At 36.9% G+C, this 22,431-nt stretch overlaps 1 protein-coding gene across 1 annotated transcript in view; it reads left to right on the top strand.

The window, feature by feature from the left end:
- The first annotated feature begins 5,948 nt into the window (after positions 1 to 5,948).
- Positions 5,949 to 22,431, top strand: part of LOC131438197 (uncharacterized) — a 48,296-nt gene continuing 31,813 nt past the window's right edge. The window contains exon 1 of the mRNA XM_058608054.1: positions 5,949 to 6,060. Within this exon, the coding sequence (XP_058464037.1) occupies positions 6,048 to 6,060 (13 nt within the window). The 5' untranslated portion in view covers positions 5,949 to 6,047. The remainder of the gene's footprint in view (positions 6,061 to 22,431) is intronic.

Raw genomic sequence — 22,431 nt, 5'->3', positions numbered from 1 at the left:
TATGATTTTGTGAAAATGTTAGACCCTACGGGCTCCCTTGAGTAATAAATTGTTTCCATTGATTTTATAGACAAGAAACTTTGAACGCGTTTTTCTCGAAAGCAGGTTTTGAAAGTCCGTGTCCATCGTCAGTCAAAAACTATTGCACAAATTTTTTTCAAATTTTGCACACACTTTCTTCATATAAAAAACCAGACCCCAACGTTTTTTTTTCCTTGTTTGTTACTTTGGGGAGGTTTTACAGCTACAAAATGGCGAATTTTTTCGTGAAAAATCGTAATTTTCACTTTGAACAACTACCAAAAATTCAAAAAAAATCAAACAGAAACGTTGGGGTCTAGAAAAACTTTTACTCTATCTATGTTGCTTTGATTTGTTGACTTCTTATCAGTCTGCGCTGAGATACAGTGGACACCACAAATCATGATTTTTAAGAAGCGTTCTCAAAAATACCTATTCACCGACTTATTTCTCAATATTTTTCTACGAAAAATTACAAAATGTTATTCGAATGATGCTTTTTATCATGCAAAAAATTTGAATTTATTTTGTTGCACGATAACTCTAAACAAATTCTCAAAAATGATTCAACAAAAGGTTTTGAGATACCTATAAATTGGTTTAGCTGTAACTTTTTTGAGTTTTTAAAAAGACACTAAAAAATTTAAGACAAAATGGGAATATTTTAAGAGTAAAATAATAAACGAGATTGTCGTTCTTTCGGTAAATTTATTAATTCTGGATAAATAATTGGAATTTCAGTGTACATTTTTTCTTACAGAGCCAATTTGAGTTTCTGTTTTATGTTTCATCTGTTTAAATCACAAAACTCAAAATTTTGCAATTTTCATTAAATCGTTTTAGCCATAGCTTCTTCATATTTGAAAAAGGCACCCATGATTACTTTACAACAAAAGTTGAAAATAAAAAAGTTGCCATTTTTTTTAAATTTAGTTTTGTAATTCTTTTGAAAAGCATTCATTTTTTTTATCATTGAATGATTTGTTTAGAATGAGAATTGATTTTCTACAACGTTTTGATCGACACTATTTTTGTACGAATATCGGTTTTCGAGCTACAACAATTTGAAGAAAGTGCACACCAAAATGACCTGAGTTGGCGGTTCAATGCATAGGGCGCTGGTCTTACAAATCAGTTGTCGTATGTTCGAGCCCCAATCTGGAAGGATTCGTAGTGTCAGTAGAATCGTAGCACCAGCCATGCATTAGTTCTGTGCACTCTGAATCGGCTGCGAAGTCTGTTGAAACAGAAGGTCAAATTCCACTATATGAATGTAAACCAAGGCTTTGCATACCAAAATGCATTCACCTTTTCAAACTCAGTCCTGAGTCGATTCGGTCTCTCTATCCGTGCAAAATTCATGGTTTGGTATACTGAATACGCAGGCCCGTACCCAGGATTTCGTTTTCGGGAGGGGCCCAAAGATAAAAAAAAATATTGTTAATGTTACTGTGCGCCTTTCAGCGGCGTTTTTAGCAAAACTTTAATCTTTCATAGAGCACAAAAATCCACAAGAGTTGTGATAAATTTCGAGAAGTGTTCCGAGATAGTTTCCTTACTTTGATTCGTGGAGAAAGGAAAACATCTTCTATTTTTTTCATATTAGTTGATGGCCATACAAACTTATTTTGGCTATACAGATTTCGGTATTAGGTTCCGGAAGTAGTGGTCTAAAATTTCAAAATGAAACTCATATCGATTTCCCAGGGTGACTTGAGGTTTGGGAACAGATAATAGTTCGAGGAGGCCAAAGTGGATGGGTAAGTAATTGGAACTCTAAACCGTTGATTTTGACCATGGTAGCGATGTTCATGTGTTTCATGTAAGGCCATTTCACAGCGATTTCGGTCCTGAATCGCTCCATTAATGTACGCTAATACTCGAATTGTGGTAGTCCTCCAAAAGTATATTATGACAATTCCAGAAAACCGGCATCATGACCTTTCCGACTCATTGAGCCTCCTTCCCATGCACACGTGCCACTTCGAAGCACGACTTCAGTCCATTGTCGGGTAATCATTTTGTTCTCTGACGTATTATAATGGATCCAGCCAAACATGTACTCGAAGTGCGCTTGCGTTCGTCTTTTCAGTTCTAAATAAGCATGTGTGGGATCCAGCGGCAGGATATCTTTCTCATCTGTGTCTTATTATTGCTGTCGTATTTTGCCCCATTTTATTTAGTTTTGACGCTGTTCGCTTTGTATCAAACTTTTATTTGTTTCTGTTTTTGATTTCGGTAGGGGCCAAGGTCCCTCGGGCCCCCAGCTGGGTACGTGCCTGTGAATACGTGTACAAAGTTTCATCCAAATCGATCCTGGTTTTGGTACTTTTTCTGCTCTTAATTTTTGGAATTGTTTATACTTACTTTCTCTGAGAGTAAATTTAGGTTACGCAGTAAATTAAAAAATATTATTTTTTCTGGAAAAATATGAAAACCGGAAAGCTTATGTTTTCGATTTTCTGACGATAATGGAGATTTCCTTCCCTTGCTTAAAGCTGAATTCTGGAATGTTATAATATCAGTTCGAGTTGAACGAAGTTCTCCTGAAGTCGACACCTGGTCTACCACTTATAAATTTCCACGATATCTGAAGTAGGAGAGTAATAATGACAGATTAAGAACGAATTCGTTATCGTATCATATGTTGAATTCGTTAAGGATGACATAAAAACCAGTTTTAATTCGCCTAGTGGTGCGATGATGTTTTTCTTATCTCACTCATATTCTCAAAAAAAATTACTGTGACATTCTTGAAAAAACTGCTCAATGAATAGAAACAGTTTTTCGACAAGTTGAAACTTTTTATGGAAGGAAAATTTAGAATTCAGGATATACAATGAAACCATCGACAAAACAGTTGTCTAAGATCTCATAAAAACATCTTGAAATAGGGCCGAGAATTGACCAGATCTGAATATAACGATATTTTGGGCTAGAAAGCTTTGAAACATATCCTTAATGAAACTAGTTGAAAATATGTTAATTTGACATTGCGAAATCATAATGAACACGTTAGCGTTAACACTTCAACATAACCCTGTGGTCTTACATTTTATTAGATGCACATAAATGGAGCGTCGCAGGTCACGCAAATTTACGTGAAAGAACATAATAATGAAAATTTACGTGGAAATCATAAAATTCAAGATATGAAATTCATTGAAATAAAAAAAAATGACACAGAGATTGCGATCGCCGCGCGACTTGAACCGAAAATCATTGGATCCCAGAGTACGTCTGTTAATCGACTGAGTCACATAAGCACACATCTGCTTAGCTGGTAAAAGGTGCAGTAAAATGCATACAGAATGTAAGTTACACTCGAAACCAGTAAAATTCATGCTAATCTAACATTAAGTCATTGCAAATTAAGTTTTCCGTCATTTGACAAATTATTTCTTTATGAATTACATGGTATGAGAGATTAATGGCGTTTTCGTTTTTAATTTGCACTACACCGGTGCAGTGCTACACGGAGGCATGAATAAACGAACAAAAATGACGAAAACATAAACAGTAACCATTGACTACCATAAACGATTCCATTGCACAGAGCTACGCCAAACGTTTGATGAGTGCTACACCAGTGGTATCGGTGCAGAAAAAGTGTAGCACTGGTGTAGTGCAATTGGTAAAAACGAACGGTTTTAGTGCAGCTTTTGCTACACCGGTGTAGTGCAATTTAAAAACGAAAACGACATAAGTCACCTGATATAACCCATGGGCTGAAAAGTCCCTGTTCTAACATATAGATGGCACTAGTTTCATTGCAATCACCTTTTTTCAGTAAATACTAACCTTTAAAAGACAGCTTTAAAACTTTCATAATATTTCATTCATTAGTTTGTGAGTTATTGTGCTAAGAGTGACGCTATTTTTGTTATTTTCAGAACACTGGATCAAAAACAATTCAGTGTTTCAATATTACACTGATTCTTGATGGGAAAAAATACCGTTCAAGCAAATCAACGGCTTGAAAAGTGTTATGGTGACTCCGCTGCATCAGAATCAACAATTAAAGGCTGGTTTGCTGACTTCAAACGTGGTTGTAGAGACACCGATGATGCAGAACGCAGTGGACTTCTAAATGAGGCGGTAACACCAGAAAACATAAAAAAAACCTTTTTTTATCTACCTAGTGGTGTAATGTAAAAATCTTGTTCTCTTAGTTAGGCCCGGCACTTCTCAGCCCATGTGTTTACATAACTAGATTGTAACACACAATTTAAGCATCATTTCAGATCGCTATAAATTGGGTGCTATATGAAAAAAATATATTTGTGACGTATAAATTTACTAATTCATTCTCATTTAATTAACTCTACATTTTCTAGTATTTCACTTTGAAAAGAATCAATAAACTGCGAAGTATTCCTAGCTTGTTGAATTATTCTCTGTTTATCTGAAAGATTCTTGAAAAAATCGAATATTATATCATAATGTTAGCTTTCAACGTTGGAGTCAGTGAATTGTCGTCAATAATAGTCAGTCACGTGCAAGGACAGTATGTCAGTACATGTTATACAGTGTGCGCTTTTTTCAGCACTGAATTAGTGAACCGTGAGTTGTTTATCGAGAATATGTGGGAGGAAACTGGATAGAAATTACTTTACCCCCTTGTTCGGAATAACGCAGATGACTCTTCCTCGACAAACCTTGTTACATAGGTCACTGCACAAATGATCAATTCTGGAAAGCAATTTGTTCGTTTGCCAGTTCAAAGCTGGAACAGAGCACAGGTGTGCCGTTATAAATGCACGGAATCCGCCGAAGAGATCCCGTAGCTTGTATGTAGTTGGATAATCAGGAATAATTGAACGAGTTCCGTCGCTGATTTTAATACCTGTGACAGGTCGTTCAAATGAAAAAGCTTGCTTATTGCAATCTATTTTGCGTTACCGAGATGCTACATGAATGACCCGATTTGGTAATAATACCCATCCACTTTTGTTAAAAGCTTCACGGCCACCGCTGGCTGCATCCTGCTGGACGATTACTACTGACCCACATTGGTTGCCATAGATTGCTTCACTTACGGCGGTGGCCTCCTCCAATCTACAGCAGAACGTGAGGTCGCTCCGTGCCGAAATGCCGGTACGATTCGAACCGGCTGGTTTTTCCAGATATGCACCTCATTCAACCGTTGAACGGGGTTCAACTGTGTTACATACATACGAACGGACGGTGCATGACTCATTCAAAGCTGACGGACGGATTTAAGGCAGTCGTTGCACTCGCTCACACCTTGCGATTACCGAATCGCTGGACCACCACCTCCGCCTCCGCCTCCGCGCCGGTGATTTGCGGGTTTTTCTGCTTCGTCTTTTTCTTGTGGCAAGCGATTGTGTTTTCTATTTACTTTACCACCCGGTAAACAAACCTTCGCCTTTTCTGTGACACAATGAAGCGACAGAGACGATGAGTTCGGTCGAGTAAATAATCTTAAAGCCTGATTCCAATGTGATTAGTCGAGTTTTGAAAATCTCAGGATTTCAAATGACCGTCACAGTTGGAGGAGTTATTAGAACATTCAAACGTCAGTCTACATGATGTAGCTCTGTCCCGAAATCCGACTCTGTACCGGAATTCGATCAAAACATTGTACTTCTCAACCGTTAGCTGGGCCGTGGTTGTTGGCAATTATCATGCCAGATATTTCACTTGATTAGTGGCGGGAGAAAGAACCTTCAATCCCCCCCACTAAACTACCGCCAACCAGTGTGCGGAGCCGGTTCACGGTTTGCGGACCGCGTTGATTCGCGACTCTCTCTCTCTCTCGGACAGAACAGAAAGCAGCGTTGTGCCAAAACCAAACTTTGGATTACCCGGTTCCACGTACCGTTACTATCCATATGCGAATGCGGGGAAGCTCAAACTTATACATATGATATTATGTATATAAAACCAAACGGGTAAAACTTTCGACAATTCATTTCACTTTCGCTCTCGTTGCAAGTCGGAGCTTTTTGCCTGTCAGGCTCAGTCGGTGGTTAGTTCTTCAGTCGTGCCCCAAACAACGGTGGATGCGTGCAATAGGTAAGTTTTTACCCGGCTCAATCACAATCCATCGAACCAAAACCGAACCGAAATCGATCGGCCGGCCTGATGTTTAGTGGTACCGGTAAAGTTTTGATTGTAAATGGTGGTGCGGGTAACTCAAATCGATTATGAAACATGCCATGTGCCACCATCGACCAGGGAAGCCAGGGAAGCAGAAGGACGTGCAAGATCAACGATTATTCAATACGCGGTGATAAACAGAAGAAAAGTGACAGTGAAGTGAAGCCTCCACCAGTGAAAAAAAAACAAGACTCGGTTTAACAAGATACCGGAAGTGTCTGAGGCGGAGTGCGACGGAGAAAAAAAAAGTTCATAATTCGTTTTTCACGGGAGTTTGCTCAAGATGACAACATAACGAACAAACGAACACCAACACACAATAAGCTAGACGACTGGATGAGATCACAGTCCAGACATGGCACGGGAAACGAAAACCACCGACAGATGTTTTGTTGGTTGTCAATTTTACTTCCACGGCTCAACTTTTGCGACAACCTGCGATTATGAAATATGAGCTTGTTTTTAATTACGGCCAGGAAACGTGTCTCAGCAAGGGTATGATTTAATGAGTCCAACTTCGTAGAACGCTCCGAACGCTCAGGTTTTACATTAATCAGCTTTTCTCCGGTGGCAGCATACTGGAAATAATTGATTAAATCGTCGCAAAACTTGCCAACTTGGGTATGAGATCTGCTTAAAACATTTTTCTTTTAAACTATGGTTCTTCACAGTTCGAAAAATCCTTGTGATTCCACATCTTATTTGATGCACATAAATGGAGCGTCATATTTCCCAGAAGTTCATATTCAAGAACATGTAAAATTGTGTGATTTGAAAAATACTCGGCTTTAAATCGAATGGAATAAAAATCCAAAGATCGACAGCAACAGCTCGACTTGAACCTAAAAATGTTAGATCATTAGGCACGTCATTTAATCGACAGAGCCACATAATCCATAGACTCGAGGCCTGTTAAATTCTGTACGAATGTATTGAGCATTTGACAAGTTAATTAGCTATGAATTGTATCGTTTGTTGCGAGAAAAACCGACTTTCGAATGGAGCCTCGGAGACCCATAGTGCAATATACCATTCGACTCACTTCGACGAGATCGGAAAATGTCTGTAAGTGTGCACTATTCGAAGATATTTTTAACGCTCAATTTTCTCAGAAATGACTGAACCGATTTTAACAAACTAAGGCTCGTTTGAAAGCTACTGTCGAGCCATTGTTCAAGTTCGAAGATCAAATGGCTGTGACATTTGGTTCCATAGATTTTTTTTTATTTAAAAGATATTTTATTCAGGCCTATTTGCGTACAAGCTTTACGTGGCCGATTTAGCTGAGTTTTTAGATAAATTTTTTTTTGTATTGGATCTCGTTGTCACCCTTTTTCTAAGTGGAGAGGAGCTTCCATTTTCCTCCTGCGAGGATTGAGGGGCAGTTTGTTCGTGGTTCGTCTCGTCATCCATTGCCGTGGTATTGTTGTTGATTTCGTTGCTAGTTGCTGTAGATGCGCCTTGTTGTACATTGTTTGCAGTTGCTGGTTGGTTGGCTGGTAAGCTGTTAACTGCAGCTGGTGTACTTTGTTCTATAGGGGTTACGTTGGATGGTTTCGTTGAAGGGGATACTTCCCTGTTGTTGGTGACTGTCACAGGTGTACTGGGGTTGCTTGGGGTTGGTGTAAAGGAAGCACCGTTGTTCTTTGGTGTGATTGTCTCCTTGTCCGGTTTATCACATGGCTTACCGTAGTGAACAGCTTTTTGGCAATATTGACATGTGGCCATCTGATTGTCATAGGTAACAAGTGATTTGCACGGTATTCTTGTATCCTGACCGAGAATCACATAAGAAGGTATAGGCCTCCTCAAGCGCATGCGTAACAAACGTACGCCATTTAGAATACCGGAGAAAAAATTCTTCCACTTTTCTTTTTCGATAAAGAGAATCTCTCCGTATTGGGACATAGTTGCGCGAATATAAGGATCGGGGACGCATGATGATAGATCATGCACACGCACTTCTATAGCACTATCTTCCATATATACTGGAATGTTGTACTTGATATTTTCATGCTCCACATAGTGCACATTATTATTGTCTTTAGCGAATTGAATTGCATTCAACTCTTTATAGAACTGGATATAAACAACATTATTGGTCTTATTGCATTGAAGTAAATGCACACGTTTAATGTCAATGTGCATTTGCTCCTTAAGCAAACCTTCAAGTTCTCGTATCGAAGGTCGAATTTTGCACCGTCTGAAGTCAACAACAATTGTATTCTTTCGTATCAGTGGTCGCTTTTGTTCATTTGGTTCACTAATTTCGAGATCGTTCTATTGTTCACTACACAATACTGTACTTGATTTCTTCTGTCTCGAACGTAAGCGGTTTTGGTTTATCGACTGACTTGGTTGAGATGTACGAGCGAACTGGTTCCGGAGATGTGATGGTATGAATGACCTAACCGACAAAACGTGTTGTTTTGTCGTGAATACGACTTACTGTACTATGGGGCGCCTTTTCAAAATTTACCCTCTGAGAGAGTGATAAGTTTTTGATCGTGAATATCTCCTGTTATATCTAACGAATCAACATAATTCTTGCTACATGCCATCGGAAATATGATCACAATTTTATGATAAAACTTTCAGTTGTGTGACATATTCTTAAATAGTTCACAATTAAACTTTTCTGAAATGTTTGGTATAAACGAGTATCAAAGAAGATAATTCATAAGGCGCGTTTGCCTTTCTCGTATTTTGAAAGCTCATAGCTCAGTGATCTGTAGAAGGATTTATATAATCTAACTACCAATAGAATCGAAAATCTTCAACTTGAACGTGTATTACAACAATATTGAAGTTTTTCAATAGTACACTATTGAAAAACCTGTTTGATTTAACCCATGACAGCACCAGCCAATCAGAACGCGAGATGTCTGTATCTATACAAGAGCACCCATATAAAAGTTGAATGGTTCATTTTTCCTACCATTTGCTGAGCAACTCTTCCCGAAACAAGACACACGACAGCAACATCGAGGACCTGTCGTCTCATTGTTTCCCGATATGAATGCACGAGACACCGTCAGCACAATGACACCGAAAAAGGCAGCCAAAAAGTCCAGCAAGGCCCATTGCCGAAACAAGACACACACGAGAACCATCTCAGATCTCAATATTTCCTACCAAAAGATTCATCAAGATGGGAGTTAAAATAATTTGCACCGTCACTAACACATTCAATTACGAACGGCAATGCGAAAGCGAAAGTGATGATTTTGAACACAACTTTATACTAGTATACAAATATGCCGTGCGAAACAGAGTTGCCACAGATCAATATGTATTTTTGTCGCGATTACTTTAGTATGCGGCCGAAAACAAAAATTGTTAGAACAAATGTTTCCACTTGATTTGCGCATTCTACTTTCCAGGCGTATCAGAACTGGCTAAACTTAAAGCAATTCTAAATATTTCTTTATCACAGTGATGTGGTCATCCTGAAAAGGACGGGGTTTTCAACGGATGGCCAGCTGCAGATGGCGAGGGATGATTTTCGTTTTCGTTGTCATGGGCAGCGTTACCGGCCAATTCCAACACTTCGGCAACCAAGTACTCCATCACTGCCGCCAGATAGACCGATGCACCAGCACTGACACGCTCGGCGTAGTTCCCCTTCCGAGGCAAACGATGGATTCTGCCGCCAACTGGGCACTTCAGACCAGCACGGTTTAAGCGGGACTTTGCCTTGCCTTAACTGTTCCTCCTGTGTGCGTGTTTCTGCGTAAAAAATCCACAGTACGCAGTTAACAGCTCGACGACCAATTCAGTATTGGCTGCCGCTCTGCTAACTCTCTCTTTTATATCGTTTCACTGTTTCCCGTTCTGCGTATAGGAAAGGAATTCCAACAAAGGGGAAGTCCTACCGTGCTACCACTAGCACGTATAAAAGGAAATGTGATGTGAGAAATAGCGTCATTTAAGTTAAAGCAGCTACTCTGTACGTACGAGACACCGTCAGAACGATGGCTCCGAAAACAGGTAGAAAAGCAGATTTGTACCATTCCTAACACATTCAATTACGAACGGCAATGCGAAAGCGAATGTTGAACACATCTTTATACTAGTATGGGGTCGTGTGAAAATATGCCTTGCGAAACAGGGTTGCCATATATGCAGATTAATCTGTATCATCATTGTTATTATCATTATTATTATTATTATTAGAATCACTCTTGCATACCGAAGATCGTAGATTCATTTCAGACCAGGCCATTGCAATTGTCTCGTACTGGAATTTCGAGAAGAATCAGATATCTTCGAACTTCATAGCTTCAATAAAAATAAACTACAAATTTGTTGTACCTAGCTTCCTATATTAGCAAATTAAAAAGGATCTGTTTCAAGTTTGGAATATATAGTTGTAGAATAGTAGCTGTTTAATGTAACTAATCTGTACTTTAATGTAGGTGTATCGCTTCAAATTCTATTAGTGAAAAAGAGGAAAGCTTGCACAATTCATACAATCAATCAACTAACTGATATTCGGAAAAGTGATGGGAGCGTGTCAGTTTTTTCGTATTCACGACATCCAGTTATGTCTCTGACATTACTCACCCGCCTTTTTTATCGCTCTAATATATATAAGGGTGCCTATATTTTGGGATCACCTCTAATTTCGTTAAGCGCTATTGTTCAAAAATTCAAGCACCACGAAAAAAGTCCCCATGCAAAATCTGAGCTAAATCGGACATAGGTAAGGGGTGCTACCCAGCGATTAAGGTTTGAAAACTTTAGATCTTGAAAAATTACCATATGAGATTTACGAAATAAATTTTTTTTATGTCAAACGTCTTAGAATTGCATGAAACGTCGAGATTTAGTGTCATCTCAAAAAAAATTGTTTTGCCTTTCTCATATAGAAAGGCTATACAATCACTGCAAAAACCGACTTTTGAACCCAGGCCCGTAGGGCCGAATGTCATATACCATTCGATTCAGCTCGACGAGTTGAGCAAATGTCTGTGTGTGTGCAAATATTGTCACTCACTTTTCTCGGAGATAGCTGAACCGATCTCCACAAACTTAGATTCAAATGATAGGTCTCACAGTCCCATACAAAGTTCCCAAACTCCATTTGGATCCTACTTCCGGTCCGGAATTACAGAGTTATATGAACAAAAATGTGAAAATAATTTCACTCACTTTTCTCGAAGATGGCTGAACCGATATCTACAAACTTAGATTCAAATGAAAGGTCTCATAGTCCCATACAAAGTTCCTGAATATCATTTGGATCCGATTTTCGTTTCTGGAATTACAGGGCGATATGCACAAAAAATGTGAAATAATGCATTAAAAATGTGAAAACAATGTCACTATGCACGAAAACAGCTAAACCGATTTTCACAAACTTAGATTCAAATGAAAGGTCTCATGCTCCCCTACAAAGTTCCCGAATTTCATTTAGATCCGACTTTCGGTTCCGGAATTACAGGGTGATATGCCCAACAATGTGAAAATGATTTCACTCTCTCTTCTCGAGGATGGCTGAACCGATTTTCACAAACTTAGATTCAAATGAAAGGTCACACGGTTCCATTCAAAGTTCCTGAATTTCATTAGGATCCGACTTCCGCTTCCGGAATTACAGGGTGATATGCACCAAAAATGTGAAATATTGCGTAAAAATGTGAAAAATAATGTCACCCATTTTTCTCAAAGACGGCTGAAACGATTTTCCCAAATTTAAATTCAATTGAAAGGTCTCACGGTCCCATACAAAGTTCTCAAAATTTATTTGGATCCGTCTTCCGGTTCCGGAGTTACAGGGTGATATGCACCAAAACTGTGAAAATAATGCATTAAAAATGTTAAAATAATGTTACTCATTTTTCTCGGTGATGGTTAAACCGATTTTCACAAACTTAGATTCAAACGAAAGGTCTCATAGTCCCATACAAAGATCCTGAATATAATTTGGATCCGACTTCCGCTTCCGGAATTACAGTTTACAAATGAGTGCGTCCTCTTGACGGTATCAATTTTTGAATGTGCTTGGAGAGGAGCATAGTAGTACTCCCTTTTCTCTCAAATATTTCTGTCTTTTTTTGGACTTGAACGCTTACGTTTTTAGGTCTAAACCTATAAAAAATTGTATTGAAGTATTAAATCTTCAGCAATCGGTTTAACCTTTTAGCAAACGATATCAATCGACGATAAACACATCCGGCATTCAGTAAATTGCTAAAGTCTTGATATTATATTCCCTTTGTGGAATTTTCCCTTTCTGCTCCAACAGACTTCGCAGCCGATTAATAGAGAATCATTGCATTGCTAGTGTACTATGACCCTAATGGCACTAAGAATCTTGTCAGGTCGGAACTCGAACTTACGGCGACTGTCTTATAAGACCAGTATTCCGAGCGAGTATTCCGAAACGGTTGGTATATTCCACTGATGAGTAGATGCAATTGAAGTTTTTTTCGATGAGAATCGGATGAATTTATCTAGTATACATTTGCTAGTGTTTTACGCCTTGCATAATGCAAAATAAAGCATAATGCAAAATAAAGCAATAATTAATCCAATAGAACTGTGAAACAAATATTGCCTGATGAATAGCAGCAATCTCGTGTCGGCCAAGCATTGTGAATTAATCGAATATGATTAATTTTCATCGAACTCGTGTGCAATTGAAACGTTTGGATATCGAAGTAGAGCTTAAATTTTTAATCCTGATTTCAACATTGATGTGCAGAGTTAAGCACGACACATGAAAACCTTTTTGTTATTTGTGGTAAGAATTGAATCAAAGGAAAAATATCACTATACTGAAATATTTGAAAAATTTTCCTTCGTGTGGAATTTGGCCTTTCTGTTTTCAACAGACTTCGAAGCCGACTCTAGCGTACATAATCATTGCATGGCTAGTACGTACTACGATCTTACTGATACTAAGAATCCTTCCAGGTCGGGTCTCGGACATATAACAACTGGCTTGTAAGACCAGCGCCCTATGCAATGAACTATTTTTTCTGCCGTATTACTTATCAGAGCCGAAGCAAAGATATTGTATCTGATTCTATCATATAACATCGTTGATTGGAACTTCAACTGATCGGTGAAATAACATGGCGACTCTACTAAAGAGATGACAATTGCAACAACAACCCTTTGTGGCAATGAAAATAGAATCCCTTGAAAAAGTTCTCGCACCCAGAGCTTAATGCTGCACACAAGCTCGTAATCGAAGATGCAGAAAAATATTCAATTCAATTTCAATATGTTAATTTGACTCGACACATTCCGTCAGGTCTAATAATCCTGTTTGTTTAAAACGGAGATATTTAAATTTTTGATGTTATTCAGCAAGTAGCAGAATACGTTGAATGCTTGTACTAGAGTGACTGTATGGAAAGTGACGACAGCTGTTCGTTTGAAGGAAAAATATTTTGCCAGTGTCATTCCAAACGACCTGTCAAATCCTGTATAAAGCTTAAGAAATTGCCAACAATTCGGATAAAATGTTCTTTTTTTATTGTTCCTAACGGTAGGGATGACATGTTCTCACTCTCCTAACAGTCACGTTAGCTAACTTCAACTTATCGCTTTGATTGCACCGCGAGCTAGGAATGCTTTTGTATGTATGTGGCAGTTGACGCACTCCGACCATCAGAAATGTCTAAGTAACATAAATAACAAAAACCAGTCATTCGAATGAGTAAAACCAGCTTAAAATTACGGTTCAAACGAAATAACTTGAATCATAACCGATGACATGTTTTTATCCTGAAAAGAGAAACGTTTTCGGGTTGTGCCGAATGGTGTTCTGGTTGATAATTCCACCAGAGATTAGAGTTCGATCGCTTATGCCTGCCGTTTCACCTGCTGTGAGCATGGTTGAACTCTTCGAAGCTTGTGGTAATGGAAATAACATTTCTATTCATGTCGTATATGTGACTTGATTCCTTTGAAGTGTTTCAAAACCTCGTGAAAAGCGCGAGTAAGTTCTTTTGTAGCTTTCGCCATAGGAAAACGTCAAATTTTATTAAATAGCTTCGCTTTTTAGTACATACTATATCTGCGTCTCCCATTGATATAGAAAATTTGCCTCGATTGTTGCTTCATCCCATCCCATAGAGTAAAGAATTTGATATTTATATCCTGAACTTGCGTACTCAATCGCTTATAATTGCGTCGTCAATTTGGCTTCCGTTCAATCCGGAAATAATCAAATTTTCCTTGGCAATAATTGCTTCATTGGAATCAAACGGAACAGCAAACGAGTTTCACCCTAGTCGGGAGGTTTAGTTTTCGATACCTCGATTCTCGTTTTTCTTTTTTTTTCAACGAGGAGCATACCGATACGCGGAAAGTAAACACCACCATTGGATGCCGGGTGTGGAACGTGGCGTTGCCTTCATTGATCCCATAACGAGTCGGTCTATATTGGAGTTGAAACCACAAAAAGGCCGGCAAAAAATTTGGTTCACCTAAAAAACAAAAAAAAATTCCTCTTACCCCAGACCGGAGCTTCCAGTGATCGGTATCGGTCACGGTCACTGCTGGTATTGGATGTTGGAATATAGGTTTGTAGGCACGTTTGGCACGTTGTTGTTGATGTTGTTTCGAAAACAAAACCGTTAAGGGACGGCACCGGCTAAGATGGACATAGTGTTTGGGGCCCGAAAAATAATGGTCGTTGACAAACGTTAACGAATTAAAATTCCACTCACTGTTTGCTTGGCACGTTTCGCTTGACGTACGGTAATGTAAAGCGGTTTTTGATATCCTATTGTTTTGGCCCAAAAGCTGGCATTTTTCGGGGATTGTATTTTCAAATACTGTTTTCTCTTTGAAAGCCTTGTTTATTATAAATAACGAAAAAAGCTTTTTAGGTTCAGACGTTTTTTTTTGGGTCTCCGGATAGATGATGAATCCTAAAGAGATATTGGTAATAGCGATAAACGTTCACAGTATAAATTGGAAAATCGCTTTAGATCTAACAAAATTGTTACGGGTGGTGATTTTTTAGACGTGAATATAAGAGAATCTGATACACCCACGATCCCAATTCAACCAGAATATTGATGGTTTTTTTTCTGAATTCGATAGTCCGTTTTGTGTTTCAATTAGCAGAAACTATGGTTGAATCAACTCTATTTTCCAGTTGGGAAAATACTGTCAGTCAGTCAGGACGCAAACCTTACAATTGCAATGAACACGCTTAGAAAAAGGTACTCAGAGTTTGAGTACTAGTTACTCATTTTCAAATGATACATGGAAACGTCAAAAATTGAGTAGTTATCATCAATGATATTGAGTAACTTCAACTCTAAATTTGAGTTTAACGCAAGAACTCGTTTTTTTGTCACTATTCGCAAGATCAGTCTAAAAGTTGTAATAACCATTTGTAGCAACAGGTTGTATTTTTTGTTAGTGAGATCGCGTGTTTCGAGGGTGAGTCGCTTAACACACACGGTGTTGTGTCTGCAAAAACCGGAATGATAAACTCCGTGTTGTGCTTTAGAATGGAAACGAATATGCTCAAATGTCATTTATGAGGAATAAGTGTATGATTGGTGCCTGAGCATAACTGACATGTATGTTAATTTGCGATTGACACACAACTCCAAGCGACCACCACTTGATATAGTATTGAGTTCAATTACTTAATATTTTAATACAATACACTCAGAAAAGGAGCAATTTTTTTGCAAATTTGGTATATGTGAAATAAAATTTCACTCAAAATTTGAGTGATAGTTACTCTATTTTTGGTACACGTACAAATTAAGTATTACTCAGTAAATCGGTAGATTTTACCCAAATATCGTTTCCAGTGGAAGAACTCAAATTTGAGTAACTTTGGAGTTACTCTAAATTAGAGTTGTTCCACTTTTTCTGTAGATGAGTGAGATCTTACTCATTTTTGAGTAACTATTTTTAAGCGTGAATATTTCAGTTGACACCAGAGATGCCAGATATTTTTATAGAAAATATTCACTAATTTTATTATTTTTTATAGAAATTATTCACTAATAAAATGAAATTTTTACAACAAAATGACACTAAAAGATGTTATACCAATAGATTGTGGTTGTAGGATGGTAGGTTCAATCAGTCATTGCAGAGCTCACAAGAATATTCAACGATGAAGTTTAATAGTTTTTTTTTAATTTTTTTATCCACAACAATTGAATTGTAATTCCATATATTTATCTAGTTTGAAAATGTTGACTTCATAATTTGACATGGAATTTCAACGCCCAAAATGCAACGTCAAGTAGGGTCATACAACTCTCAGTTTGACAGTAATGTTTCAATCTATTGAATATCAAATCAAATTGGTTTCAAATTATAATATGAATGGATATCACAACAGATCTCCATATAAATTTGTGATTTGTCTGTTGGTTGATACACTTTTATCTCGTAACTGGAATCAAATACTAAAAGATAGCTCAGAGAGAAAAGTTTAGTTTTTGTCTTTCTTACTTTTTGTGAGATCTGTATAAACCTGTATTAAATTGAGGAAATCTGTATTAAATCTGTACTCTGTATTAAATCTGTATGAGCATGTAAAAATTTGAATAATACAGATAAATCTGTATAAATGGCATCTCTGGTTGACACAACCGACATTGTCATTGAAATAACATTCTGTTTGTTGCAAAACAAACCGGTTTCAGTTGTTTCAGATATTGAAATTATTAAGGCTACTCAAGCAATATGTTTGATTTGCGATAATAACCAAATTATACTTACAGATAGGCGTTATGATATTTATAAAGAAATTTTGATATGTTCAGATATATAAAAAAAATCAAATCACTGGTTAATAGAATGAACTTTGGAAGAAAAAAAATTCCATTTGATTACACTTTATTAAAAAAAAATCTGAAAAAATCATATTTCATAACAAATGTCACGAAATAGTAACAGACACGGGTATATCGATATGCTGTCTACAACCCTTCTCAGGTATCAATTCTATGCCTTTTCAAACAGACTTAGAATTGATAGACAAAACGTAAAAAGAAAACAAAAAATTAAAAAAAATATATTTTTTACACTGAAAGTAATCTTCTGCTTGTTGAAAATAAGGTAGATTATTTTACAATAAATTCGTAGATATTTCAGAGGTTAGAGTTGAAGCTTTCCTTCTTGTATTTATAAAGTTTGAGCTAGGATGTCGATCCTTTACCGCATGCGTGACAGATCCCTTTAAAAGTTGAATATTTTATTATAAAAGAGCAACAATTGATTGATTTCTTTCAAATAGACTTTCTAAAATATTTTCAACATACCGCTTGCATATATATCTCTCGAAACCTCGTAATATTTGGTATTGGTACAATCGCTCTCCATCAAAAAATGTTTGACCTGTTTTTTTTTTTTCATTTTGCCATTAAGGTGACTATTTCTATGTTAGGGTGGATCAGAAATCCATTCTTTCGATTTTCTTCAAAATTGACTTTTCTTAAATTCATTGCTTTTCGGACACTAAGCCGAATTTTTTAAAATGTTGTCTGGAAATGTCTAAAATTTTCTAGGAAGAATACGCAGGAATGAGTTTCGTGATTGAAGCGCTAATTGTATGAGTTTTGAGCGGTTTTCATTGTTTGTAGATAGAGAGCGTTAATTATTTTTTTAATATTAGCCTTCAACTAATTACATATTAAATATCTGGAAATAACAGTAAAAAATTAGCAAAGTGAAAGTCCTGCGTTTATAAATTAAATTGCAAATTGAATTTTTTCAACGATGAAATTTCACTTCGCTAATTTTTTCTATGTTACGAAAAATAAAGTCCGAATTTTCATAAAAAAAAAACTATCTGTTCGCCAACCAGTAAAACTGTACGGCATTTACAAATATAACTGTTCAATTTTTTTTGTATGTTCTGTATACAAAGGATAAAATATATACAAAATATTAATCTTTATCTATGAACCACGAAAACCAAGTTTGGAATGAAAATCAAATTTTGAATATTATTACACAAGTCATTTCTCAATGCATGCTCACTATTCGTACCTTATTATAAATGAAATGCTTCATTCGAGCATATTTTTGCATTTGTAATTATACACGAATTTAAAGTATATTTTGCTAGGCACAGTGAAAATTTCGGAAGCAATGTTTTATGCAATTTCTAATGTTTTATGAGATAAAAGAAAAGATATAAATTCACATAAATAAAACTAAGAAAGTACGTAAGCTATTGATTTAGTCTCGCGTGAGACACCGCAGAGTAAGGAACATGCGAGTTTGATTTTTTTTTTTTTCGGATTCGGTTCAGGTACGTGTATAAATTTATATTTTTATCGAGTACAGGTCGGGTTCGGATTTGAGTTTTTTTTTTTATTTTCCATACGGGGCGGGTTCGGGTTGAGGCAATTACTTACCCGATCATTTCTAACCCTGATCATAGCAGTAATCAACATTTCACACTGTGAATATTATCGCATACGTTTGGGCTCTTTAAACATTGTTGCCCGATATGGAAAGCCAAATGCATAACAAATCGGTAAAATACGATACAATCCATAACTATTTAACTTGTCAAATGACGCAATATTCCATTCGTACATAATTTTATTGGTTCCGAGTGTAATTTGCACTTTTCTATCAAGTGCCGCTGTATGTATTTATTTGTATCAAATATTTATTATCCAGATATGTGCTTCTGTGGCTCTGTCGATTAACTGACGTGCTTTGTGATCTAATGTTTCTCGGTTCAAGTCGCATTGTTGCAATCGATCTTTTGTTTTTTATTTCATTTGATTTCAAGCCATGTAATTTTCAAATCACACAATTCTACATGTTCTTGAATATAAATTTGTGTGAAATACGACGCTCCATTTATGTGCATCTTATGGGATGTAGAATCACAAGATTTTTTCGAACTATTTATATATAAGTTTACAACAGTAATGAAGCATTATAACCAGTGCACAGTGGTCCGAAACGGGACAGCTAGACAACAATATTTTCTATATTAAATTTTATTTTACTTTTGTGAAGACACCATAAAAGTTCTGTGTAATCGGATGTCTTTTCTTTTGATATAAAGGGTCATTAGAATGGTCCATGTTTGGGTTGAAATCTAGAATCTTACATTCTTAATTAAATTTAAAAATGATTGCATTTAACAGCAAAGTTGAAGAATTTTTCATTTTTATCAACGTTCCTAGTTTTTCATTTGATCGAGTAACATTTAAGTTAGTGAAAATCGATTCATCATCGAATTTAAGTTAGTGAAAATCGGTTCAATAGTATAGGGGAACATAAAATGAGCTCTATTTTAAAGGTTTCGTCCACTATTTTCGGTACACCCGGAATCCAACACAGGAAACCGGGTGTACACTGAGGTCTTTTTTATAAGGTTTTTTACACCGAGTTTTTTTCCAAAGTTACGCATTTTTTTACACGGATTTCTGCGCTGCGCGGTTTTCTTTACGCGAATTTTCAAAGTTTATTCAGTTTTCTTGTTTTATCTTAGGAATGCATGAAATGTTAAGACCTTGTGTTGTCCTTAATTATTATAAACAAACTCTGTGACATCCAAAAAAATTTCGATATTTTTTCCATAAATTTTTTTTTAGTTCACACCAAATCTGGACGTTTCATTCGTTTCCATGCCTTTTGATCATCAAAAAAATTTCTTTGGTTTTGTGTTCTTTTTCAACGTGGATTTCTTAAGTTACGCGGTCTTAAATTCCTTAAGTCCCAAAGTCGATTTAGTTTTCAACAATTTTTTTAGATTACACAACATTTTGATGTTTTATGCATTTCTAAGACATTTTACAGAAATTAAAACTTTAGTTTTGCGGTTTTTTACGTGGATTTCCGAAGTTACACGGGTTTTTTTTCGGTGTCTTCTCGTTATACGGTTTTCTTGTTTTGTCTAAGAAATCCGTGAAACGTAGATATCTGGTTTTGTTCCTAAATTTTTTAAGACAACTCTAAATTTTGTTCAAAAATTTAGTTATTTTTAAATTGTACCAGATCTGAACGTTTCATGCATTTCTAAGATATTTGGCATCAACAAAGCTTTTCAAGTTTTGTGGTTTTTTTTTCTACGCGGATTTCCAAAGTTACGAGGTTTTTTATGCGGATTTCCGAAGTTACGCAAATTTCCGAAGTTGCGCAGATTTTTCAGCCCGGCTCTACGCGGAACGTATCCCTCGCGTAAAAAAACCTCCAGTGTATAATTCAATTCGGATCATTAAACCATCAGGTAAACTGCAAACTGAAACCGATTTATGGGCTCAATTCGAATCAAATTTCTCAAAATTCCTATCTGTCTTTTTATTTGAATCTGATTTTATAAAAATCTAACATAGGTTTATTGGAGCATAGATTTCCATGATCAGAAAACAAGAGAAACTTTTAAGCCACATACAAATTCGCTACTCATCACATGGTTAAAATACTTTAGCTCCGGAACCGGATGTTGGATCTGAAGATAGTGTGTAAATCGGTTATGTAATCCCCGAGAAAAGTGAGTGATATTATTTTCACTTTTGAACTCACATCATCCTGCAATTCTTGAACTGGATACCGGATCCGGATGAAATTCAGGAAACTTGTACAGAGCTAAAATAGTTTCCATTTCCATGAAAGTTTGTGAAAATCGGTCCTTTAAGGGGCGGGTAGGGTCTAACACTTTTGAAAAATCATTTATTATTTTCTTTATATTTTCGTATAGTAAAACATTTCAAAAAGATTCTGTAAAATTTTTAAGCCTATTGGAACGAAACTCTGGATGTTAGGGACCTTTATCTATGGCTATCTCATTCAGCGAAGAAGCAAGAGCTCGGCGCACAGGCCCAAGATTTCTACTTCGATTGACTTCAAAGCTTGATAAAACATTCTTGAAATGTTTCATTACAATAAATTATAACAGAAAAAAGGCGGGTGAGTAATGTCAGAGACATAACTGGATGTCGTGAATACGAAAAAACTGACACGCTCCCATCACTTTTCCGAATATCAGTTAGTTGATTGATTGTATGAATTGTGCAAGCTTTCCTCTTTTTCACTAATAGAATTTGAAGCGATACACCTACATTAAAGTACAGATTAGTTACATTAAACAGCTACTATTCTACAACTATATATTCCAAACTTGAAACAGATCCTTTTTAATTTGCTAATATAGGAAGCTAGGTACAACAAATTTGTAGTTTATTTTTATTGAAGCTATGAAGTTCGAAGATATCTGATTCTTCTCGAAATTCCAGTACGTGACAATTGCAATGGCCTGGTCTGAAATGAATCTACGATCTTCGGTATGCAAGAGTGATTCTAATAATAATAATAATAATGATAATAACAATGATGATACAGATTAATCTGCATATATGGCAACCCTGTTTCGCAAGGCATATTTTCACACGACCCCATACTAGTATAAAGATGTGTTCAACATTCGCTTTCGCATTGCCGTTCGTAATTGAATGTGTTAGGAATGGTACAAATCTGTTTTTCTACCTGTTTTCGGAGCCATCGTTCTGACGGTGTCTCGTACGTACAGAGTAGCTGCTTTAACTTAAATGACGCTATTTCTCACATCACATTTCCTTTTATACGTGCTAGTGGTAGCACGGTAGGACTTCCCCTTTGTTGGAATTCCTTTCCTATACGCAGAACGGGAAACAGTGAAACGATATAAAAGAGAGAGTTAGCAGAGCGGCAGCCAATACTGAATTGGTCGGCGAGCTGTTAACTGCGTACTGTGGATTTTTTACGCAGAAACACGCACACAGGAGGAACAGTTAAGGCAAGGCAAAGTCCCGCTTAAACCGTGCTGGTCTGAAGTGCCCAGTTGGCGGCAGAATCCATCGTTTGCCTCGGAAGGGGAACTACGCCGAGCGTGTCAGTGCTGGTGCATCGTAGAGATGGGCAATTCGCTCCTGAGCTGTTCCAGTGAATCGAATCATTGAAGTGAGCTGACAGCTCACAGCTCTTTTCAAAAGAACCGCAGCTCACCAGCTCACTCATTTGCTACCCAGTTCACTGCATTATGACGAAAGAAACACGCTACGAGCTGATCGGATCTTCGGCTCTTTAAGAGATTCAATTTAGTCGACATCAATTAAAGATAAATTAATTCGCATTGCAATCATTGCAAATCAATGATTCAATTTCGATCGTGCATATGAAAGAAAACCGGTGCATAAGAAAAGCGGCGCACAAAATGAACCTTAAGTTCAAACTAAAAGAGCTGATGAGCTGATACATCGAATCGATTCACTTTGGTGAGCTGATCGGTTCGGAGCTGTTCACCAAAATGAGCTGTTTTGCACGCCTCTAGTGCATCGGTCT

Source organism: Malaya genurostris, chromosome 1, assembly GCF_030247185.1.
Source record: "Malaya genurostris strain Urasoe2022 chromosome 1, Malgen_1.1, whole genome shotgun sequence".
NCBI lineage: Eukaryota > Metazoa > Arthropoda > Insecta > Diptera > Culicidae > Malaya > Malaya genurostris.
This window is presented reverse-complemented; position numbering and strand designations above follow the sequence as displayed.